At 43.3% G+C, this 24,261-nt stretch overlaps 1 protein-coding gene across 1 annotated transcript in view; it reads left to right on the top strand.

The window, feature by feature from the left end:
* Positions 1-24,261, top strand: part of myo3a (myosin IIIA) — a 599,990-nt gene that overhangs the window by 65,962 nt on the left and 509,767 nt on the right. The window contains exon 2 of the mRNA XM_078535585.1: positions 5,414-5,548. Coding sequence (XP_078391711.1) covers positions 5,414-5,548 — 135 coding nt within the window. The remainder of the gene's footprint in view (positions 1-5,413; positions 5,549-24,261) is intronic.

Genomic DNA, 24,261 nt, shown 5'->3' with positions numbered 1-24,261 from the left:
TTATTTATATATTTTCTTAGTTCTGATGAAGAGTCATACGGACTCAAAATGTTAACTGTATTCCTCACCATGGATGCTGTCAGACCTGCTGAGTTTTTCCAGCTATTTTTGTTTTTGTTTCAGATTTCCAGCATCCGCAGTATTTTGCTTATATCTAGGAGAATGAATGTGGGTGTGTATGTGTGTTTATGTTTTTTTCCCCCTTGTAATGAAATGAGGATGAATCTCATTTCATTCGTGGCGTGGGGGAAGTGTCATGAAAAACTGATTGCATCCACAAATTACTTAAGGGCATATTAAACTTTTTAAGGAAGACCGGGTTTTAAAAAAATACAAGCAAAGACACTGAGCAAAAGATGGCTGATAATGTAAAGTGACCACTTTCTGGAAAATTGCCATGTGGATTATACTGACAGACTTGTCCTGAGGGAACATGGAATGTCGCACCTGAAAAGGTGTCATGGCCTTTTTCAAGCAGAGACGCTTGAAAGAGAGATAGGAAAGATGAAAAAGACTGAACTTTAATCTCCTGTGGTCATGGAGACAAAAGACTAACTTTCACATCTCAGCAGTCACCCAAAAGTCCATCTCCTGTCAGTCTGTATCTCAGAATGTGTAAATAGTTCTGAGATGGATGCAAAATGACTATTTCTCCTCATGGAAAAACAGGGAAAATGGGTTAAAAAGCTAGCTGCAGAGAAGTGCAGTGTGTGCTGGTAAGCTGTGTGTGTGACAGCAAGAAGAACAACTAGTCACCTTGCAGTTGTAGACGTGAAGTTTCTTTCTGTCTCTATGTTGCTGGAGGCAAGGCTCAGCATAAGTTGCGATCGAAAAGGAAATAGCTACCCTACAGAACCAAGTGTCTCCAAACCAACTGCAAAACTAGCAAAGTCAGCTCTACCAGAATCACCCAACTTAACCATTGCCTCACAGACAATCCAAAGACTGATTTGTATATTTTTAAAACTTTTATTTGGACTCTTAACTTCTCATTTCTGATCTGTATGTATATGTGTTGGGTTTTTATTATTTTTCTTGGGTTTAGAGCAACTGATAAACTTACTCTTTCTTTGACTCAAGAAAGCCTGGTTAAATTGGCTCCTTCTAAAAGGTAAATACATTTGGACCGGGAAAAAGTATCCACGGGGGGAACAGGGATCCCTTTAAAATTAACCTTGTTGTGACCAACCAAGGGGGTTGAATAAAGAAGGGGTGTCAGCTCATTCCTCCTCACTGGGGAGCATAACAAAATTGGGGTCCTGTTTGGGAAGTTAACAAATTGGAGGATCTCACCTGGGAACTGGTTGTAACATCAGACACTTCTAAAGCAGAAGCATAAGAGAAGCATAAGAGAAACCTAAGAGAACTGGATTTCCCCCACAATATTTTCTCTCCCCCCACGCCAGATCCCTTTACTTTAAACTTTAGTCACAAAATAATTTATTGGACAAATATATAAGAGGAAGAAAGCCATTGGAAACAATTTAACTATTTTCTTTTTGTTTGGTTATTGTTGTTCCAGCAGTAGTTTATAAACTAGAAAGTTAGGCCGAGGAAGAGGGTTTTCAAAGGAAAGAGAACAATTTTTTTTTAAACAAGAGTTTTTAAATCATATACATAAATAAATAAAATAAGCTGAAAATGTCAAAGTGAGCAATGTCACCTGTTGCCCACACGCCTTCTCTCTCTCTCTCTTTCCCTGAGAGATACTGTTCTCCCCACAATCCCCCCTCCTTCCTCAGTGTCTCTCTCTGTCTTCCTCCCCATTGTCTCTCTCCCTTCCTCCCCCCTCTCTCTAACATTCTCCCTCTCTCACAGACACAGCCAGAGCCACTTTACCTGCACTGGATCTGCTGCCATTTTGGCTTCATTCTCTCCTCTGGATCCATCAACGGTGGCACCGAGATCTAATTATCTTATTTTATATATTAAAATAGGAAGGCTGTAACACAGAGACGATGTGGAGGAGACTGTTTGTTAATTTATAAATAATTAACATAAGACTCACCTTAGTGCATCCTCACCAGCGGCTGACAAAAACAGCCCCCTCCCCCTCAATAATAAACAAGCAACTTGTAAGGAACGTATCTTTCTATTTCTGTTGGACTGTTGCAAAGAACATATCTTTTTATTTTCTGTTGGACTGTGGATTAAGGTTACAATGGTTGCATGTTGAAAGACATGTTCATTGGAACAGGATAAGAAATATATACAATATTGCAGTCCTGGAACAGAGTGTGCCATGAAAGACCGGATGGTGCTGGAAAGGAGTCCTGGACCAAGGGAGCTGCCTGACAACAGCATTTTAATTGGCTCCTGACCAGGTGACCAGGTTTTGTGTGAGAGCAGGGAAGAATAGTTCCTAGCCTAAAAGGAACAAGACCTAAAACCTTTTTCTCCTGTGTATGGAAGATTCCAATAATTCCACAATAATAGCTAGCTGGCTTTTTCTCCTTATGGACAGAATTTTGCCCTCGGTTGGCTTGCGGGCCCGACTGGCACGGCGGCGGGTGGACAGCCAATCCCCGCCACTGAAACGGGCCCTGCTGCCATTTTGAGTGGGCAGGCGAATTAAGGCCCACCCAGCGGCCTGCCCGACAGGAATATGCGCTTCCTGTGCGGTGGGGGGGAGGGATTCCCCATCTGTCAAAGTGCACTCTTTAGCGCATGTGTGCAAAAGAGCGCACTGCTCCCTGAGGCAAAGTCCTGTCTCAGGGAGATTCATGAGAGGTAAGTAAAGTCTAAAAATAGAAAAATATTAAAATTATTAACATGTTCCCCCTCATGTGACAATGTCACATGAAATGGGACATGTTAAAAGTAAACACTTAAAATTTATAACATTTTAAAAAAATGGACATGAAACTTCATCCCGCCATTGGATGAAGTTTCATGAATCATCTGGAGCCCGCTGGGGCTCCTGGCCTTCCCGCCAGCCTTAAACTTGGACAGACAGGTCTTTAATTATCTTAACTAGCCTGTCAATGGTCTCAATTCTCCTATCTCTCCCATGCTTCTGCTCCAGCTCCTCCAATCACAGGTTCCCTCCCTGCTCCCAAATTTGCTGCTCCTCCAGTCATGGGTTTCCTTCCACCCACCCTTGCTGCTCCTCCAATCATAGATTCTGTCTCTGGAGGAGTAGCAAAAGCTGGAGGGTAGGAACCCGTGATTGGAGGAGCTGGAGCAGTAAGCATGGGAGAGACAGAATCTGTGATTGGAGGAGCAAATCCTCACAGACTTTACAACAAAAACAGAAAATGCTAGAAAAACTCAGCAGGTCCAGCAGCATCTCTGGAGAGAGAACAGAATTAACGTTTCGAGTCCATGTGACCCTTCTCCTTCACAGATTCTATCTCTCCCACACTCGCTACTCCTCCAGTCAAACTCTGGGCTGAATTTTGCCGTCGGCAAGCAGGGGGCGAGGCCCGCTCGCCAACACGCAAAATGACGCGGGATTAGGTTAGGGGTTCCCCCCGACGTCATCCCGCCCCATTTAAATCTTCAGGATGGCGGGCACAGCGAAATCAGCTGTGCGCCCGCTGACCTGTCAATGGCAAATTGAGGTCATTGACAGAATAATTAAAACAATTAAAGGACCTGCCCGTCCAACCTTAAGGTTGGTGGGCAGGACAGGAGCCCCGGTGGGCTTCTTAAAAAACATGAAACCTCATCCACCGGCGGGATGAGGTTTCATGTAGGGTTTAAAAAACTTTAATAAAGTTTTAGTGAAATTTATTAGCATATCCCATCTCGTGTGACATTGTAACATGAGGGGGACATGTTAAGGATTTTTTTATTTTTCTATTTTTAATGTTCTCCCTGAGGCAAGACTTAGCCTCAGGGAGATGTGCACTCTTTCGTGTGCATGCTCAAAAGAACGCACTCTTGCATTTGGGGAATCCCCCCCTGCCCGCACAGGAAGTGCATAGCGCTTCCCACCGGGCGTCACGCTGGGCAGGCCTTAATTGGCCTGCCCACTTAAAATGGCGGCGGGGCCTGCTTCTCCAGCGGGGATCAGCTCCCCACCTGCCGGCGAGTGGGTCAGGCCCGCCCGCCCGGTAGGCAGAAAATTCTGCCCTATATGTTTTCCTGCTCTCAAAATGATGCCTCTGCCTCTGTCTGTAATTGCTCATCCTCGGACCATGGAGGAACCATAATGTAAAGTCACATTGTTAGGGGAGCGGGTTGTGGGTGGAGACCTTTTTTGAATTTTTTGCCCCGTCTTTGCTTTCTTGCGGGCTACTGAGGGCAAATTTGCCCACTGCTCCTATGTATTTTGAACCCTGCAACAGAACCATGAAATGCCAAAAAGACATGTTGGGCAAGGATGGAAAGGTCAAGAGGGTGAAAAGTAATGGAGAGGTCAAGAGGGATGAAGAGAGACAAGAAGCCTTGATCGCAGTTGCACAGGATATCACTTGTGAGTTTAAACAGACGAGTCTCTGGGGGTGGGACAAAGTTTGTAGGATCTTACTCAGGCAACAATAGGAGAGATGAAAGTGCAGTTGTGAGTCAACAATGCATTTCAGTATGCGAGGGAAGGTTAGGGATAAAGGAATACCTTTCATGAGCTCAAACATCTGAAGTGGAGCTTGATTGCTCAATTTTAAGGTGTACATGCAAAATTGTAACCACTGAGCCACCGGATACTGTGAGATTTGAGGAGAATGTAAAAGAGAGGATAATTTTTGAGGAGGGGAAGATAATAAGGGTTTTGAGAGTTTGTGATGGTGCCAGATGATAGAAATAGGTTAATAATATTGGCAAACATGGGGCTTAGGAGAGGGAAGGTGGGGGATAGCAACTGGGATTGGGGGATGAATATTGGTTTCACTGACAGAATAAGTGAGCTCAGGGCTATAAAATAACTGCAGCCCTGGGCAAAGAAAGAAAAAATGAAGAGGCATGCAGGAGGAAGATCGAGAACAGGACCACATTGTAACTCTTTTGAGTCAAAACAATAAACTAAATGAGCAAAAAAGGAACGAGGGAGAAAACAAAGGACCACATTGTAGGAGAACAGCTTTGTCAATGGACTTAATTGTGGACAAAAGTACACCATGCCATGAACAACATTCACCATCTAGGTTTACACATGAAGAATACGCATTTCAATAGGGTACTGGGGAGCTGTAACCACCAGTGAAATCATTCCTCAGTCAGCCCTTTCAACAGACAAAAATAATGGTTTAAGAGGGGAAGTGGGTGTTAAATGCCAAAGATTGTATGCACTATTGTGAATCTTTTAAATGTATTGCATCATTGTTTTAAATATGAAAAACTGTAACAACAATTAGACACATTAGATAAATGCGAAACTCAGTGCCTGATTCTGGAAAGTATTGTTGTAACTGGCAGATCTGACACTGAAGATTTCCAATTGAACAATAATTTTGTATATTTTTGATGTTAGGATATTGATGAAGAAATCGAGGCTGAGTACAACATCCTCCAAGCTCTTTCTGATCATGATAATGTGGTCAAATTCTATGGAATGTACTATAAGAAGGATGTAAAGAATGGAGATCAGCTCTGGCTTGTACTAGAGGTATGAATTTCTGTCTCTGCAAAAACTCCTGCCTGTTATTGTTTCTCGTTTGCAACCCAAGGTTTTATAGTGATAATTATTATTCCATACTATTAGATGGTTGTATCTTTTTCTTCATAGGTAATGGTATACGAGTTATTGAATTATATACAAGATATACAATAGGGAACAGCATTCATTGCACCAGTGGTGAAGTGATCTCATAGCCCAAATGACTGTCATTCCTGAATAAGGGTTTTCATACTTTTATATTACTGTTACAACAACAATGACTTGTATTTATATAGTGCCTTTAACATAGTAAAACATCCCAAGGCTCTTCATGGGGATACTGTTGTATAAAGTTTAACACTGAGCCACATAAGGAAGACAGATGGCCAAAGGCTTGGTTAAAGAGGTATTTTTTAAGGTGTGACTTAAAGGAGGAAAGAGAGATGGGGAGGCAGAGAGGCTGGTAGAGAATTACAGAAATTAGGGCATCGGCAGCTGACGGCATGGCCTCCAATGGTGGAGCTATTAAAATCAGGAACGCTCAAGCAGCCAGAAATAGAGTATCTCAGATGAATGACGGGCTGAGTCTGGGGCTAGAGATTACAGAGATAGGGAGGACCAAGGCCATGGAGGAATTTGAAAACAAGGATGCAATTTTAAAATCGACGCATTGCTTAGATAGCAACATAGGAAAAAGGAACAGGAGTAGGTCATTCGGCTCTTCAATATGATCATGGCTGATCCTCTATCTCAACACCATACTCTCGCTCTCCCCATACCGCTTGATGCCTTTAGAGTCTAGAACTCTATCTATTTCCTTCTTAAATATATTCAGTGACTTGGCCTCCACAGCCTTCTCTGGTAGAGAATTCCACAGGTTCACTACTCACAGTCCTAAATAGCCTACCCCGTATCCTGAGACTGACCCCTTGTTCTAGACTCCCCAGCCAGAGGAAACATCATCCCTGCATCTAGTCTGTCCAGCCCTGTCTTAATTTTATACATTTCAATGAGATCCGCTCTCATTCTACTAAACTCCAGTGAATACAGGCTTAGCTGACCCAATTTCTCCTCATATGACAGTCCTGCCATCCCAAGAATGGTGAACATTTGCTGCACTCCCTCTATGGCAAGTATATCCTTTCTTAGGTAAGGAGACCAAAACTGCACACAATACTCCAAGTGTGGTCTCACCAAGGCCCTGTGCAGCTGCAGTAAGATATCCTTGTTCCTGTACTCAAGTCCTCTCACAATGAAGGCCAACATGCCATTTGCCTTCTTAATTGCTTGCTGCACCTGCATGCTTACTTTCAGTGATTGCTGTACAAGGACACCCAGGTCACTTTGTACATCAACGTTTCCCAATCTATTACCATTTAAGTAATATTCTGCCATTCTGTTTTTTCCTACCAAAGTGGATAACTTCACACTTACCCACGTTATACTGCATCTGTCATGTATTTTGCCCACTCACTCAACTTGTCTAAAATACCTTGAAGCCTCTTAACATCCTCCTCACTACTCATATCCCCACCGTTTTGTGTCATCAGCAAACTTAGAAATGTTACATTTGGTTCTCTCATCCAAATCATTGATATATAGTGTGAAGAGCTGGGGCCCAAGCACTGATCCTGCAGTATCCAACTAGTCACCGCCTGCCACTCCAAAAAGGACCCATTTATTCCTACTCTCTGTTTCCTGTCTGGTAACTAATTCTCAATCCATGGCAATATATTATCACAATTCGGTGTACTTTAATTTTGCATGCTAACCTCTTATGTGGGATGTTATCAAAAGCTTTCTGAAAATCCAAATACACCACATCCACTGGTTCTCCCTTATCTATTCTGCTAATTAGATCCTCATAAAACACCAGTAGGTTTGTCAAGCATGATTTACCTGTCCTAAATCCATGTCAACTTTTAACTTGGCTGATCTTTTCTAAGTGTTCTGTTATCACATCCTTTATAGCATTTTCCCTACTACTATTGTTAGGCTAACTGGTCTATAATTCTCTGTTTTCTCCCTCCCTTTTTAAATAGGGGTTATATTTGCCAATCTCGAATCTGCCAGGACTGTTCCAGAATCTACAGAATTTTGGAAGGTGACAACCAACGCATCCACTATTTTCATTGCCACCTCCTTTAGTACCCTACAATGTAGATTATCAGGCCCTAGGGATTTATCAGCTTTCAGTCCCATTAATTTCTCCAGCACTATTTTTTTAGTAATGCTAATTTCCTTCAATTCCTCCTTCTCACTAGACCCTTGGGGAAGTTATTTGTGTCTTCCTCTGTGAAGAGAGAACTAAAGTACTTGTTTAATTACTCTGTCATTTCCTTGTTCTCCATTATAAATTCTCCTATTTCAGACTGCAAAGGACCTACATTTGTCTTCACTAATTTTTTTTTCTTTTTACATGCTTATGGAAGCTTTTACAGTCCACTTTTATGTTCAAGCTTACTCTCATGCCCTATTTTCTCTCCTTAATCAATCTCTTGGTCCACCTTTGTTAAATTCTAAACTGCTCCCAATCCTCAGACTTGCTACTTTTTCTAGCAACTTTATATGACTCCTCTTTGGATCTAATACTATCCTTAATTTCTAATGTTAGCCATGGCTGGGCCACTTTTCCTGTTGTGTTTTTGTGCCAGAAAGGAATATATATAACTGTTGCTATGCATGCATTCATTCCTTAAATATTAGCTATTGACAATCCACCATCATGACTTTTAATGAAGTTCCCCAATCTATCTTAGCCAACTCATGCTCATACCTTCGCAGTTTCCTTTGTTAAGATTTAGGACCCTAGTTTTTGATCGGATTACTTCAGTTTTCATCCTATAGAAGAATTCTATCATGTTATGGTCACTGTTCCCTAAAGGACCCCACATAGCAAGATTATTAACTCCTTCACATTGCACAATACTCAATCTAGGATAACCTGTTCCCTAGTTGTTTCTTTGATGTACTGGTCTAAAAAAACATCTTGTACACACTCCAGGAATTTATCCGCCACAGTATTATTGTTAATTTCGTTTGCCCAGTTTATTAAATTAAAATCACCCACGATTATTGTAGCACCCTTGTTACATGCATCTCTAACTTCCTGTTGAATGCCATACCCTATTTTACCACTACTGTTTGGAGGCCTATAGACAACTAATGTTTTCTTCCCTTTGTTGCTTTGTAGCTCCACTCAGACTGATTCTACATCTAGATTTTCTGAACCAATATCCTCTCTCACTATTGCATTGATTTCATCCTTATTTAACAATGCCACCCCACCTCCTTTTCCTTTTTGCCTGTCCTTCCTAAATGTCGAGTACCTTTGGATATTCAGTTTCCAGCCATGGTCACCTTGCAGCCAAGTCTCCAAATTGCAAACATATTGTACCCGTTTACATCTTTTTGCGCTGTTAATTCCTCTCCGTGCATTCAGATACAACGCCTTTAGACTTGTCTTTTTACACACATTTTTCTTGATCTTTGGCCCCATTTGCTGCTAGCCCCTGTTTTCGCTGCCTTCCACTTTTGCTCTTTTGCTTTTCTGTCTTTCATTTCTATCTTTGTTTCCCTCTCTTGTGTGTCCCCACTCAGGTTCCCATCCCCATGCCATTCTAGTTTAAACCCTCCCCCACAGTGCTAGTGAATACCCCTATGAGGATATTGGCCCCAGCCCTGCTGAGGTGCAACCTGTCCAGTTTTTAATGGTTCCATCTTCCCCAGAAATGGTTCCAATGTCTCAGGAATCTAAATCCCTCCCTCCTAAGCCATCTCTCCAGTCACGCATTCATCTGGTTGATATTCCCATTCCTGATCTCAAGAACATGTGGCACTGGGAGTAATCCTGAGTTTACTATCTTTGAGGTCCTGCTTTTTAATTTATTTCATAGCACCCTATATTCTGCTTTCAGGACCTCATGTTTCTTTTTACCTATGTTGTTGGTACTGATGTGGACCTCGACCTCTGGTTGTTCGCCCTCCCCCTTCAGAATGTCCTACGGCCACACAGTGACATCCTTGACCCTGGCACCAGGGAGGCAACATACCATCCTGGTGTCACGTCTGTGGCTGCAGAAATGTCTATCTGTTCCCCTTGCAATAGAATCCCATATCACTATTGCTCTCCCATTCTTTTTTTCTCCCACACTGTGCAACTGAGTCACTTGTGGTGCCACCGACTTGGCTCTGGCTGCATTCCCCTGAGAAACCATCTCTCCCAGCAGTATCCAGAACAGAAGAAGTGTTAGAGAGAGAGGTGGACCCAGTGGATTCCTGCACTACCTGCCTAGTGCTTTTAATCTGCCTGGCAGTCACCCATTCCCTTTCTGCCTGTGCATTCTATACCTGCAGTGTGACCACCTCACCGTACGTGCTATCCACGAGGATCTCATCCTTGCGGATGCTCCATAGTGACTACAACTGCAGCTCCAGCTCTGAAACATGGATTTTGAGTAGCTGGAGTTGGAGACATTTCCTGCACATGTGGTCGCCCTGGACACTGGAAGTATCCCTGGCTTCTCACATTGCACAGGAGGAGCATTCCATTTGGCCACGTTGCCCTGCCATGACCTACCCTTAAATTACTCCATTTACTTTTACTTCCTCTAGTTTAGAGAATATTAAGGACAGAAGAATTACTCACCAGGTCCAACTTACCAAGGCCACCACTCTTCTTACTGAGGACATTTAGAAAATGAAAGGATCACTTCTTTCCCTCTTCACCGAACTCCCTCTCTCACCAAACGCCAAATTAATCACTCTAATGCAGCCCAATGCAGCGTTCCAGTGCAGATGGAGAGTCAATGTAGGCTAACAATGGCCTTTCAGGGAATCAAGGGCAGGAATGTGAGTTGAGGCAGAATTATATTGAGTGGCACAGAAGGATCAAGGGGCCATATGGTCTACTCCTGCTTTCATTTCTTATGTTCTTACATTTTTATGTTAGAGCATGAGCATCAGAGTTTTAGATTACCTCAACTTTACAGAGGATATAAAATGGGAGGCTGGTCATGAGTGTGTTGAAATAGTCAAGTGTAGAGATAAAAAATGTATGGAAGAGGATGGCAATGGATGAGCTGAGGCAGGGACACAGCTGGGCAATGTTATGAAGGTGGAAACAGGCAATTGTAGTGATGGCATGGCTATATGTTTGTAAGATCATCTCAGTGTCAAATATGACACCAAGGTTGTGAACATCCTGGTACAGCATCAGAAAGTTGCCAGAGAGAGGAACGAAGTCTATGGTTAGTGAGACCAAAAACAATGACTTTGTTCTTCCCAATACTTAGTTGGAGGAAATTCTCATTCGTCTAGTACTGGATGTCGGACAAGCAGTATGACAGCCTAGAGACAGTGGAGGGTCGAGAGAGTTAGTGCTGAGGTAGAGCTGGATGTCGACACAGTACATGCGGAAACTGATGCTATGTTTTTGGATGATGTCGCCAAGGGGCTGCATGATAGATCCTCGGGGGATACCAAAGATAATAGTGCAGAAGCAAGAAGTAAAGCCATTGCAGTTAATCCACTGGTTACAGCTGGATAGGTAAGAATGTAGCCTGGAGAGTGCAATTCAACCTGGACGACAGTGGAAAGCATTGGAAAAAATTGGTATGGTTGAGCAGAGGCATTGGTGTAGTGGTAACGTCACTGGATTAGTATTCTAGAGGCCCAGGTAAATGGGGTTTGGGGACATAGGTTCAAATCCCATCATGACAGCTGGTGGAATTTAAATTCAATTAATAAATCTGGAATTAAAAACTTGTCTCAGTAATGGTGACCATGAAATCATTGTCAATTGTTATAAAAACTCATCTAGCTTACCAATGTCCTTTAGAGAAGGAAATCTGTGTCCTTACCTGGTTTGGCCTACATACATGTGACTCCAGACCCAAAGCCCTTGAATGCCCTCTGAAATGTCCAAGCAAGCCACTCAGTTGTATCAAACTGCTACAAAGTATAAAAGGAATGAAACTGGCATCGGAAACAACAGCTGCAAAACCAGCCCTGTCGACCCTACAAAGCCCTCCTTACTAACATCTGTGGGATTGTGCCAAAATTGGGAGAGCTATCCCGCAGACTAGTCAAGCAACAGCCTGACATAAAAGCAAAATACTGCGGATGCTGGAAATCTGAAACAAAAATAAAAATTGCTGGAAAAACTCAGTAGGTCTGACAGCATCTGTGGATAAAAAGATAGAGTTAACATTTCAAGTCCAAATGACTCCTCTTCAGAACTAAAGAGAAGTAGAAATGTGGTGAAATATATACTTTTTAAGGGGGGTGGGACAGATGAAGCTGGATTGAAGGCCAGTGATAGGTGGATGCAAAGGAGAGATTGCAAAAGATGCCATAAACAAAAGGTCGAAGAGGTGTTGATGATACTGGCTAAAGGAGGTGCTAATGGTGACATTAAGAGTAGAAAGAAGGATGAGCAAGTGACAGGTGGCCCTAGTGGGGGTGGGGTGAGAGAAAAGATCAAAATAGGCTAAAAGGTGGAGATAAAACAATGAATGGAAATAAATTTTAAAATAATAATAGAAATAGATGGGAAAAGAAATGTATATATAAAAATTAAAAAATAAATATTTGAGAAAAGGGGATCAAAAAGGAGTGAGGATGGAGGAGAGAGTTCATGATCTGAAGTTGTTGAACTCAATGTTAAGTCCAGAAGGCTGTAAAGTGCCTAATCGGAAGATGACATAGCCTGACATAATCAGACTCATGGAATCTGTTCTGAAGAAAAGTCATGTTGGATTCGAAATGTTAACTCTGTTTTTCTCTCCACAGATGCTTCCAACCTGCTGAGTTTTTCCAGCACTTTCTGTTTTTATCATGGAATCATGCCTTACAGACAATGTCCCAGGCACCACCATCACCATCCCTGAGTATGCCCTGTCCCATCGTCAGGACAGACCTACCAGAGGTAGCAGCATGGTGATACAGAGCCAGGAAGGAATTGCCTTGGGAGTCCTCAACATTGACTCCATGAAGCCTCATGATCACAAGAACAGAAGAACACAAGAAATAGAGCAGGATAGACCATATGGCCTGTCAATCCTGCTCTGCTATTCAATACAACCATGGCTTATCTTAAACTTCAACTCCATTTTCTTGTCCATTTCCCATAATCCTTAATTCCCTGAGAGACAAAACACTTGTTTATCCAAGCCTTAAATGTAGTTATTGATGGAGCATCCACAACCCTCCGAGGTAGATAATTCCAAAGATTCACAACCCTTTGAGTGAAGTAATTTCTCCTCAACCCAATCCTAAATGATTGGCCCCTTTTCCTGAGACTGTTTCCCCATGTTTTAGACTCCCCAACAAGCAGAAACAATCTCTCAGCGTCTACCATATCAAGCCCTTCAGAATTTTGCACCTTTCAATGAGATCGTCTTTCATTCTCCTAAACTCCAGAGAATATAAGCCCAATTTACTCAGCAGTTTATCATAGGACAACCCCCTCATCCTAGACACCAATTTAGTGAACATCTGCTGTACCACCTCCAATACAAGTATATCATTCTTTAAACGTGGATACCAAAACTGCACAGAGTGTTCCAGGTCAAACATGGGTAAGGAAACCTCCTGCTGGTCACCACTTACTGCACCCCCACCAGCTGAGGAATCAGTACTCCTCCACGTTGAACATAAATTGGAGGAAGCACTGAGGGTGATAAGGGCACAGAATATACGCTGATTGGGGGACTTCAATGTCCATCACCAAAAGAAACTCGGCAGCATCACTGCTGACCAAGCTGGCTGAGTCCTAAAGGACATAGCTGCTAGACTGGGTCTACGGCAGGTGGTGAGTGAATCAGCAAGAGGAAAAAACCTACTTGACCTCATCCTCACTGATCTACCTGTTGCAGATGCATCTGTCCATGACAGCATTAGTAGGAATGACCACTGCACAGTTCTTGTGGAGATGAAGTCCCATCTTCTCATTCAGGGTACTCTTCATCTTGTTGTGTGGCACTACACTGTGCTAAATGGGATAGATTTTGAACAGATCTAGCAACACAAGACAGGGCATCCATGAGGCGCTGTGGGCCATCAGCAGCAACAACATAGCACTACTTGCACGCCAAACAGCAGAAGCAGCATGCGGTAGAGAGCTAAGCAATCCTACAACCAACGGATCAAATCAAAGCTCTGCAGTCCTGCCACTTCCAGTCATGAATGGTGGTGGACAATTAAACAACTAACAGGAAGAGGGGGCTCACAAATATCCCCATCGTCAATGATGGGTGATCCCAGCACATCAGTGCAAAAGACAATGCTGAAGCTTTTGTTACCATCTACAGCCAGAATTGCCGAGTGGATGATCCATATGGGCCTCCTCTTGACATCTACATCCCATGAATGAATAAATTGAAAAAAAAACTGTGATAAAGCCCTGCCTCAACAGGCCGAGAAGGATGAGGAGGAATACTTTACCATTGTTACAGTCTTATAGTGTGTCATTTGTGATTTTGATAAAAGCCTTCTTGGTACTGTGGCAGTGGTGGAACCCTAATTGGAGGGATTCAAACATGAAATTCCAGGAAAGATGGGCATGGGATTGGGAGTTCTTTTTTATTCATTTATGGGATATGCGCCTCGCTGGCTAGACCAGCATTTATCGCCCATCCCTATTGCCCTTGAGAAGGTGGTGATGAGCTTCTTGAACCACTGCAGTCCATGTGGTATACACACACCCACAGTGCTGTTAGCAGGTTTAAAGCCTTTAGACAGGAAAGGGAGGTTGGACATGAGATGGTAGTTTGCATGGACCGAGGAGTCAAGGTTAGCCTTTTGAGGAGGGGAGTGATAACAACTAACTTGGCGGATGAGGTTGGATAGTCAGCAGGTTATTGGAAATAGGGTCAAGGGAGCAGGAGATGGATCTCAAGAACAAGGTGATCTAGAGAGGGCATGAGACGAGATAGGAGGAAGATGCAAGCGCAGGGCTAGGGATGAGAAGAACCTTAGAGGAAGTAGTGAAAGGACGAGGAGCAGCAGAGGCAACTTATTGGATGGTCACAATTTTAGCGACAAATAAGTCCACAAACTCATCACATTTGTTGTTGGAGGTGGGGCTGGAGGAGAAAGAAGAGAAGAGCTTAAGAGGATGGTTTGCCGTAGAGAAAAGAAACCAAGCGTTATCGTTAAATTCCAAGACAGTTCTGGAATAATGATCAATTTTGGCAGATGAGAGGAGGACCCGAGAATGCTTTATGCAGTCCTGCCAGCACTGATGATAAGTGGCGAAACAAGTTGTCAGCCATATCCTTTCATCTCCTTGGAGTTAAGGCAGTGGAGAGTGCCAGAGGTAACAGCCAGGGCGAGTGAGTAATGGTTTTCATGGAGGTGAGGGCAGCAAAGATAGAGGTGAAGGTATGGTTGAGCAGATAGGTAGCTGCAGAAATGCCATGGTAAACGGAGGGCCACACGATAGACAGTTAGGATTTTGAAACTGCAGTTGAAAATTGAGAAAGTTGTGAGAATTTATTCTGGGCTGGAAATGAAAGGAAGTAGGGTTGGGATGGGGAGAGAGGATGTGGGTGGAGAGCAATACTTTCTTGCATTCCTTCACGAGATGTGGGTGTCATTGGCAGGAACAACATTTGTTGCCTATCCCTAATTGCCCTTGAACTGAGTGGCATGCTAGGCTATTTCAGAAGGCATTTAAGAGTCAACCACATTGCTGTGGGTCAGAAGCCACATTTAAGCCAGATCAGGTGAGAATGGCAGTTTTCCTTCCCTGAAGGACATTAGTGAACCAGATGGAGTTTTACAATTGATGATAGCTTCATGATCACCATTACTGAGACTAGTTTTATAATTCCAGATTTATTAATTTAATTTAAATTCCACCAGCTGCCATGGTGGTATTTGAACCCATTCCCACAGACCACTAGCCTGTCCCTCTGGGGAACTAATGCAGTAACATTTTGACTATGCCACTGTCATCCATTGATCATTTGATGTCACTTAAGGACCTCATTCCACCTCCGCCGATTGGGGGGACGTGGCATTTTCACTTGTTGGGCAGGAAGGGGAGGCACCTCATTTGAGGTGTCCCCTGTGCCCGTCGGAAAGACCCCTCCACAAGATCGTGACCTCCTTTAACCCGCCACCCACCCCGCCCAGTCTAACAATCAGCTCTCAGGGCCAGGACTTCCTCCCAGATGGGGGCGGAAGTCTCATTCTAAAACAATTAAGGCTGCCCCCGACGTAATATCACTGCAGGGAAACCGGATATCAGGTTGGTGGGCTGACACCTGACTTTTCAGTCAGGGGGCCAGGGAATATGGTGCCCTGTAAATCCAACCCATCTGCCCAAGCCTGAATGTTGTCCAGGACTTTTGACATAAAAGACAATCAATGTCTCAAAAATCCTTGGGGTAGAGAAGATGTTCTGAAACTTTGCACTGCTGAACTCATTAAAATGATGGCTGACTTTTAACAGCCATTTGGAAACGAACTGGGAGACAAGAGGGCTGGTGAAATGGCGGGGGCAGCAGTAGGAAGCTGATATCTTCCTGCCATAATGGTATATTAAGAGTGGTGGGAACCTCAGTGGTGCAGCTACCCATCAAGCGGCTAATTGAACCACTGATGTGTCCAATTAAGGGCCACTTTCACCATCCCCACCCCCACCCGCCGGCACTTTTACCCGCATCGGAAGAGTCCACTGCCGCATGTGGAGTCTACCAAGTAAACTCTGGTGGCCTCCCAGCCAGTCCCCAGGGGTAGCTCTCCTTAAGGGCCACTCCATGGCCCCTGGAGGAACCGCATGATGGCAGTGGCCACCACTTGAAGGTGACAGCTACCCCACCCCACCACCAGATCACCAAGGCCTACCTGTCTGGCCCTGGGTCTTTAAAATACATTTTCCTTGTCTTCGAGGGTGCTTCACCATGGAGTTGCCTTCTTCTCGTCCTGCAGTCACAGCCCTGGCCACTGCTCGTGGTGTCGTAGACGAACTACCAGTCCTCTGATGAGGGGGTGAGGGGTCACTGCCCTCAATTTGATAAAAGCCATAATGGCAGTCAATGAACAGGCTGCCAGTGGCCCCACTTTCAGTTCCGGCAGCGGGACTTCTTCAAAGTTGATAAAATTCAGCCTATTGTGCAATTTAACAAAGGGCGGGATTTTCCAGCCCCACACGCTGCAGGGATTGTCTGGCCCCGCCTAAAATCAATGCATTTTTGGCTGGGCCACCAAATCTCCCGTGGCAGGTCCCACCACAATGGGGCCAGAAAATCCAGGCCGAAGTATTTCTCATTTTCAAAACCTTTCTTATTAAGCCTTTTAATAACTGCATGATAGGAACTGCATGATAGTTACTGTTGGTGTAAATTACTCTCGGCTAGTGTTGCAGTAAATCCTGTAACAAGGCAAGAGTGACTCAGCTATTCTTTTGTAAATAAGAGATTTTCTAACACCTACATTGCTACTTAACTGTGGCACAGCATAAGTGTGCTTCGTATTTTTCTTTTATTTAAATTGCATTTTAACTTTTAAGTGGATTAACACCTCCGGTTGGGCTGCTAAATGCCAGGAATTTGTTAAAGAAAACTCAGGGAGTTTTGAAAATTAACTAAAGAGAAGACTTTGCATGATACACAGCATAAGTTAAAGGTCTATTTTTGTTTTGCAATTTTTCACTTTCGAGGTACCCGTGAGTCCACAGAAACTGTTTTTGTAATCATAGCTTCTTGTGTGGAGCTGCAATGGAAAGCACAGATTTATTTCTATACAGCATCAGATGGTAAATTGCATTTATTTTGAATCACTTAGTATTAGCTCTTAACCAGCTGCTTTTTTTGACATACAAGATTCCACAGACAGCAATGAGATGAATTTCCAGTTAACCTCTTTTGTATTTCTCTGAGTGAGATTATCAGTTTACAATGAATTATGGGCAGTTTTGTATGGGGGCTTTGCCTAATAGGATCCAGGTCGAGGTTTGGCCAAATCACTGAGCCTTCACAGCCAACATTGCCTTCACATGGGATAGATTCAAGTTCAGGTATTGGGAGGTCCTAACTCATGTGGATCCATGCCATTGTTTTATTTGTGGGCCATGTTTTCAGAAGTGATTGATTAAGCCCTTGATTTCTGTTGATCTTCACACCGATGTGTGATGCTGAGTGACACTGCCATAATTATATTGAATCTGTTGCTGATTTCCGTTATTTATCTTAGTCATTCAGGTGAAACTAGCTTTGGGCAGTAGTGCAAAGCAGGCGACAGTGAATTTGCAGTCCATTTTACATCCTGCCCTATCTGATTTTCTTTACCACTGGCAGGGTTTAAACAGGCGAGCAATTTTCTACTGCCCGTTTTGTACTACAGCCGGGGACCAATTTCACTCCATTATTTCTCTGTAAAAAATTTGTGTCTTTGATGTATATTATGCCAGTAATGTCCATTCACAAAAGACCATTATTGCCTTAAATTTCCCACAACAAAATCAAAATTAATTCAAATTTTCCAGAATCAATCAAAAAGGAACTTTATGATCCTCAAAAAAATTTCTAAATCCTTTCAGCAGAATATTCATTTCTCACCCATCTCTTCCTTATATACCTGCAAATAAAATTTGTAATGTAATAAATGCATAAAAAGACTAAGTTGCTCACTTCTAACATTTTTCTTCCCACCCTCTACCAAAACTCAGATATAACTTCCCATACCAAATTAACATCTCAGGTAGATTTTGACACTTAACGTTATAACAGAGCAGGAAGCAAGAAAGGAAAAATGTTGAGAGTCAGCGAAGTTCACACATGCTTGGCGTGCTGTGAGGAAAGGTATATTTTTAGGTTACAGATGGCAGAGGAAGAGAGGAAGTATCAAAGGTTCAGAGCACTGAAGGGGTCATATTCCACAATTGTGCTTCCAGGCTCATTTTCCTCTGTGCCCGATATCATAAAATATTGGATCTACGGCACAGAAAGAGGCCATTCAGCCCATCGAGTTCTCGCATGTATACACCAGGAATGCAAAAGTGAAAAAAAACTATCCCTTAGGTTGTTGTGCTATCTTCACACTCTTCCCTTTGCTGAGAATATGAAGTAATGTAAGGATTCGCAGACTGATTCACATTGTGACCTATGTTACGACCAGGTGAGGAGGCAACCTCCTTGATTGGTCACAACAAAGGTTTAAGTTTCTTTTTCGCAAGGATATGCCTTTTCCAAATCAGAATATATTTAACTATTTAAGCTGTGATCAATAAGGAGCCAATCAGGCAAGGATTTCTTGAGTCAAAGAAAGAGCAAATTTATTAACTGCTAAATCTGAGAAAAATAATAAAAACACAACGTGAAGCACTCGGTCCTCCTGCTGTCATTCTGGCGCACATACATATGTGCACATATACATGCATATGCACATACGCATGCAAAAACGTACGCATGCACACACATAGACACACAAACACAGACACTCATATTGACACACACATGCGTATCAGAAATAAGGGTAGTTAGAGTCCAATGAGGAAAAAGTAAAAGAATATACAATTAAATGTCCTTTGATTGTCCCTGAGGTGTAGATTTTAAATGCTGTGTCCAATTTAGGTTAGCTGGTTTCTTGTATATGGTCAGATGTAGAAGATGTCGCAATTATTATGAAATCTCGGTTCACTAGTAGGTTTCTAGTAGAGTTGGCTTCTCGAACCGGGCGACACGATTATTCCAAAAACAAAGAGAGGGCAGCTTTTAACTTGTTTCCTCTACTGAAAACTTTCTTGACACCACCTGTGTCACTTGCAATCGCTCTCAAGTGGCTGGAAACTTGAAATGTGGCTTGGAAATACTTCATCCATTGTGTATTTCCAAGAGCTTTTGGGTGTGTCTGTATGTGGAGCCATTGTTTCAATACTTTGCATTTTTAATGCCTCTTCCTTAGATGGCTATGAGTTTTGACGGGTGTCTGGTTTATAGGAAATGTCTTTCTCTTCACACTCCCTCAAGGGTGATTTGTTTGTTTCTTGCTTTCACCTTGGAATGTGGCCTTGTACTTTAAAGCAGTTTTTCTGTCTCAGTTCAAATTGCAAAATTTTCTGTCAGTTGAAAGTTGAAAAAATTGTATATTCTAAAAATAAAGGGGCATAGCCTCTTGACAACCTGTCAGGTTGCTAATGCAGCTTACACGGTCATAGCCACCTTCATTCTAGCTGACAGGGTAGTCAGTCCGAAATGGCAGAAAGGTTTTATGGCTTCCTACATCCCTTATGATGAGCTGTCACACACATCCACCAGACATGAGTATCCCACTGGATTTCAACCCAGATTTCAGAGTTGGAACTCTGATTTTCACTCTCTAGGACTCTATGGCATAGGGTTTGAATCCTGTACCTTTGCACAATGAGACGGGAATGCTGCCACTAAGTCAAATGCTCACTTACCCCTTATGTATATTAAAATCATAAAACTATAGAATCACACAGCATAGAAGGCGACCACTGTCATGAAAAGTCCATTACGGCCATAAATTACGTACGGGCATATTGAACTTTTTAAGGAAGACTTGTGTGTTTTTAAAGAAATGCATGTAAAGACACTGAGCAGAAGATGGCTGATAATGTAAAGTGACTACATTCTGGAAAATTCCTATGTGAATTATACTTGACCGATTGGTCCTGAGAGGACATGGAATGTCTCACCTGAAAGGTGTCATGGCCTTCTTCAAACAGAGACATGTGAAAGGGAGATAGGAAAGATGCAAAAGAATGAACTTTAATTTCCTGTGATTGTGAGACAAAAGGCTGATTTGCACATCTCAGCAGTCACCCAAAAATCTATCTGCTGTTGATTTATATGTCAGAAAATGTAAATGGTATGAGATGAAAAGAACATGGACTCTTGGTGTGAGTCAAAGATTTTCCTCTTCCAGAATACACAGGAAAAACTCAGTTAAAAAGCTGGAATGCTGTGTGTGACAGCAAGAAGAAGACCAATTAGTCACCCCTGCAGTTGCAGGTGAAGTCTCTCTCTCTCTCTCTCTCTGTTGCTGGAGGCAAGGATCAGCAGAAGCTACAATCAAAAAAGAAATAGGACAGCCTTTTCAGCTACACTGCTGAGCTAAGTGTCTCCAAACCAACTGCGGAACTGCCAAAGTCAGCTCCACTGAGATCACCCAATTTCATGGCCACAACATTTCGCCATCTATGTCTCATGGACAAGCCATAGGCTAATTTGTATATCTTTTTAAACTTTAATTTGGACTGTTAACTTCTCATTTCTGATCTGTGCGTATATGTGTTGAGTTTTTATTATTTTTCTCAAGTTTTTAGCAACTAATAAACTTACTCTTTCTTTGACTCAAGGAAACCTGGTAAATTGGGTCCTTCTAAAAAAATAAATGTATTTGGACTGGGAAAAGGTGCCCACGGGAGAAGGGATCCCTTTTAATTAACCATGTTGTGACCAACCAAGGGGGTTGAATAAAGAAAGGGAGCCAGCTCATTCCTCCTCACCAAGGAGCGTAACAAAATTGGGGTCCTGCTCTGGAAGCGAACAAATTGGGGGACCATTCATTCCTCATGCCTGTGCTGGCACTTTGGAAGTGCTATTCAATTAGTCCCTCTCCCTATAGACTTGTATATTTTCCCTTTTCAAGTACATAGGTCCTTTAGGAAGAAGTGTACCAGGCCTAGTGTACAGAACATATCTTCTACATGGGCACAGTGTAGTAATGCACTAGTGGTATGCACTGAAAGGAAGACTTGTATTTCTATCATGCCTTTCAGAATCTCAGAACATCCCAAAGTGCTTTACGTCCAATGAAGTACTTTTGAAATGTATTCGCTGTTGTAATGTAAGAAATGCAGCAACTGATTTACGCACAGTAAACTTCCACAACCAGCAACATGATAATGGTTAGAATTTGTTTTGGTGATGTTGGTTGAGGGATGTATATAGACCAGGACACCAGGGATATCTCTGCTGCTCTTCCTCAGAATAGTGCCATGGGATTTTTTACATTCACCTGAGAGGGCAGAGGGGGCTCGTTTAATGTCACATCTAAATGGCGGTACATCTGACTGCATAGTACTTCCTCAGTGCCTCCCTGATAGTATCAGCCTAGAATTTTTGTGCTTAAGACACTGGGATGGGACTTACCTACAACATTCTGAGTCAGAGGCAAGAGCAGTATCCACTGAGCCATAACTGATGCTAAAAGAGGCAATTTATTTGATACCAACTGCTTTAACAAAGTGAATTGTGAAGAACAGTTGGATTAAGTATGTGATATAGTTGAAATTTCTTCATTGAGGAAGAGAATTACTTCACTGGTGTCATTATGATCTTTATTTTTGGTCTTCTGGGCTGAGGCTGTTGGAATTACATTATTCCAAAAATGAGCTGTACTGACAACTAAAAACATAAAAACAAACACAGGAAGATGGTAGCATAGTGGTAATATCACAGGACCAGTAAACTAGTAATCCAGAGGTCCAGGTGAATGCTCTGAGGACATGGGCCGGGATTTTCCATGTCCGCTGGCTTCGGGTGTGTTCGGTAGCATGAGTGGACAATGTGGCACGATTGGTTTCACGATGGCGTGAAACCAGTTTACGATTGTCCGCTCAGCTCGCCAAAGGCGGGCTGTGTTTCCCACCATCGGATGTCAGGGACCTCATTGTAATACATCTGCATATCATCATTAGGCCAGCCTGCTGGAATCGTCCCCCACACCCCCTCCCGCTACCCCCCCTCCCCCCCCGCTGGATCGTCTGCCCATGTCAGCAGGAAAACAAGCCAATGTGTTTCACAACAGCATATATAAGGCATGCACTTGGCGGGCTGTACTTCGCTCGGGACTTCAAGGTTTGTTTGGCTACCTTGCTTCAGTCAGCACTCGCAGTTATCAGCACCAGGCTTCACAGACAGCAGCACATCACTTTTAGGGGGGCTCACGGCAGGTCTTTACCTACCAGATCAGCCATATGTGGGTGGCTTTTCAATGGCTGCAGGGTTAAGGCTTGCTTGGGGAAGGAGGAGAAATGGCCTCAGGCAAGGGAAGAGGCTGCAGGACGAGGGCTGTACTAGGGAAGGAGGTTATCCCAGGGTGTGTGTGGGGGCACATGTTGATCTGTGCAAGTGGCCTCAAGATGATGAGGGCTGAGGAGGCAGTCTCCAGAGGAGATGAGGTCAGTTGGACATGTGAGGGTATGTGTGTGAGAATGGGTAGTGATGTCTCTTGAGCTGGCAGTGAGCGAGATGCCAATGAATGTGTGATGGGCTTGAGCATGTGAGTTTAGAGAGATGAGATGGTTGCCATACCCTGGCTGCACGGATGAGATTATTCATCCTCAATCTGCATTGTTTGGCCAACCTCTTCTGTGCAGCATTGGCACTGATCACCCCTGCCATCGCCTACCAAGCCGGAGTGATAATGTTGCTGCCGTCCTACAGCTAGAGCGGGGGTAGAGGACATCACAGCGGGCCTTCATGGCATCCAAAAAGCACACAAGGGCTGCAGTCTTCTTGTCTTCCAGGGCCATGTCTTTTTTGCTGCCGTCCTGGGCTGGAAGCACTGAGTGTGGATGTGCTTTAAATGTGGTGCCTGGCATGATGAAGCGGCGAGGTGATGGCAGGGTTGGCGAATTGGAGCCCACCCACCATCGAAATGGCTTGTATCCCTGGAATGCATAAGTAATGGGCGGGCTTGGGCGATACGGCGTGAAAAGCTGCCATTGTGACCGACAGGTTAAAGCGTTGTTTTTCCCGCCCACTACTGCACTTAGTGCAAATTCTGCCCATGGGTTCAAATCCCAGCATGACAGCTGGTGGAATTTGAATTCAATTAATAAATTTGGAATTGAAAGCCAGTCTCAGTGATGCGGGGTGACATGAAACTATCACTGATTGTCATTAACACCCACTAATGTCCTTTAGAGAATGAAATCTGGCATCCTTACCTGGTCTGGCCTACATGTGACTCCAGACCCACAACAATATGGTTGACTCTTAACTGCCCTCTGAAATGGATTTGAAGCTACTCAGTTTAATAGCAATTAGGGATAGGCAACAATTTCTGGCCTTGTCAGCGTCGCCCACATCCCTGAAAGAATAAAAAAATGATGAATTTTAATATCTAAACAGAAAACCATCCTATCAACCAGCAGTTAAATAGAAAGAGGCAGTTGGCCAACATCAGCCAGGTCACAATTGCAGGGTATGAAGGCCACCCACCAGCACCAAGGCAGTCCATGGATGTGGCAGGAGATGAATTAGGGCAGAGAAGGGAATGAGAAGGGATGAGGACCCTGTGGAAGCAGAGGCTCAAATTTCCTATGGCAAGACTTAGAAAAGCACTTCTGCTGGTCCTAACATATAAAGGATAGCTTTGACTTACTTTGTAAGGCCTCCTCTTCTTCCACATCAGTTTTTACCAATGTGGTACCTGCCATAGACCATACTACAAGGGTTCTCATTGACATTAGACCCAGATTTGCATGCATTCATGGGAGACCCTCTGCTGCCTAAATAAAACGTAGGGTTAACATGGCAGGTTGGAGGCTACTTGAGCTGCGTGCCTGCCCTGGCAGAGTGGGTTAAAATTATCCCAGAATGTAAAATTCCATTTTTGCAGAGGCAAAAAGCTGACTGGTGTCATGTCTGCTTTACAACTTCCTTGATTTTCTTTCCCATTGACAGCCAATATGCTGTTTCCTGTTTTGTACCTCAACTGAAATTGAGTTTTAACAGCAT

This window comes from Cetorhinus maximus, chromosome 3 (genome assembly GCF_964194155.1).
Source record: "Cetorhinus maximus chromosome 3, sCetMax3.hap1.1, whole genome shotgun sequence".
Taxonomy (NCBI): Eukaryota; Metazoa; Chordata; class Chondrichthyes; order Lamniformes; family Cetorhinidae; genus Cetorhinus; species Cetorhinus maximus.
The sequence above is the reverse complement of the archived record's forward strand: the minus strand, read 5'-3'. Positions and strand labels throughout refer to the sequence as shown.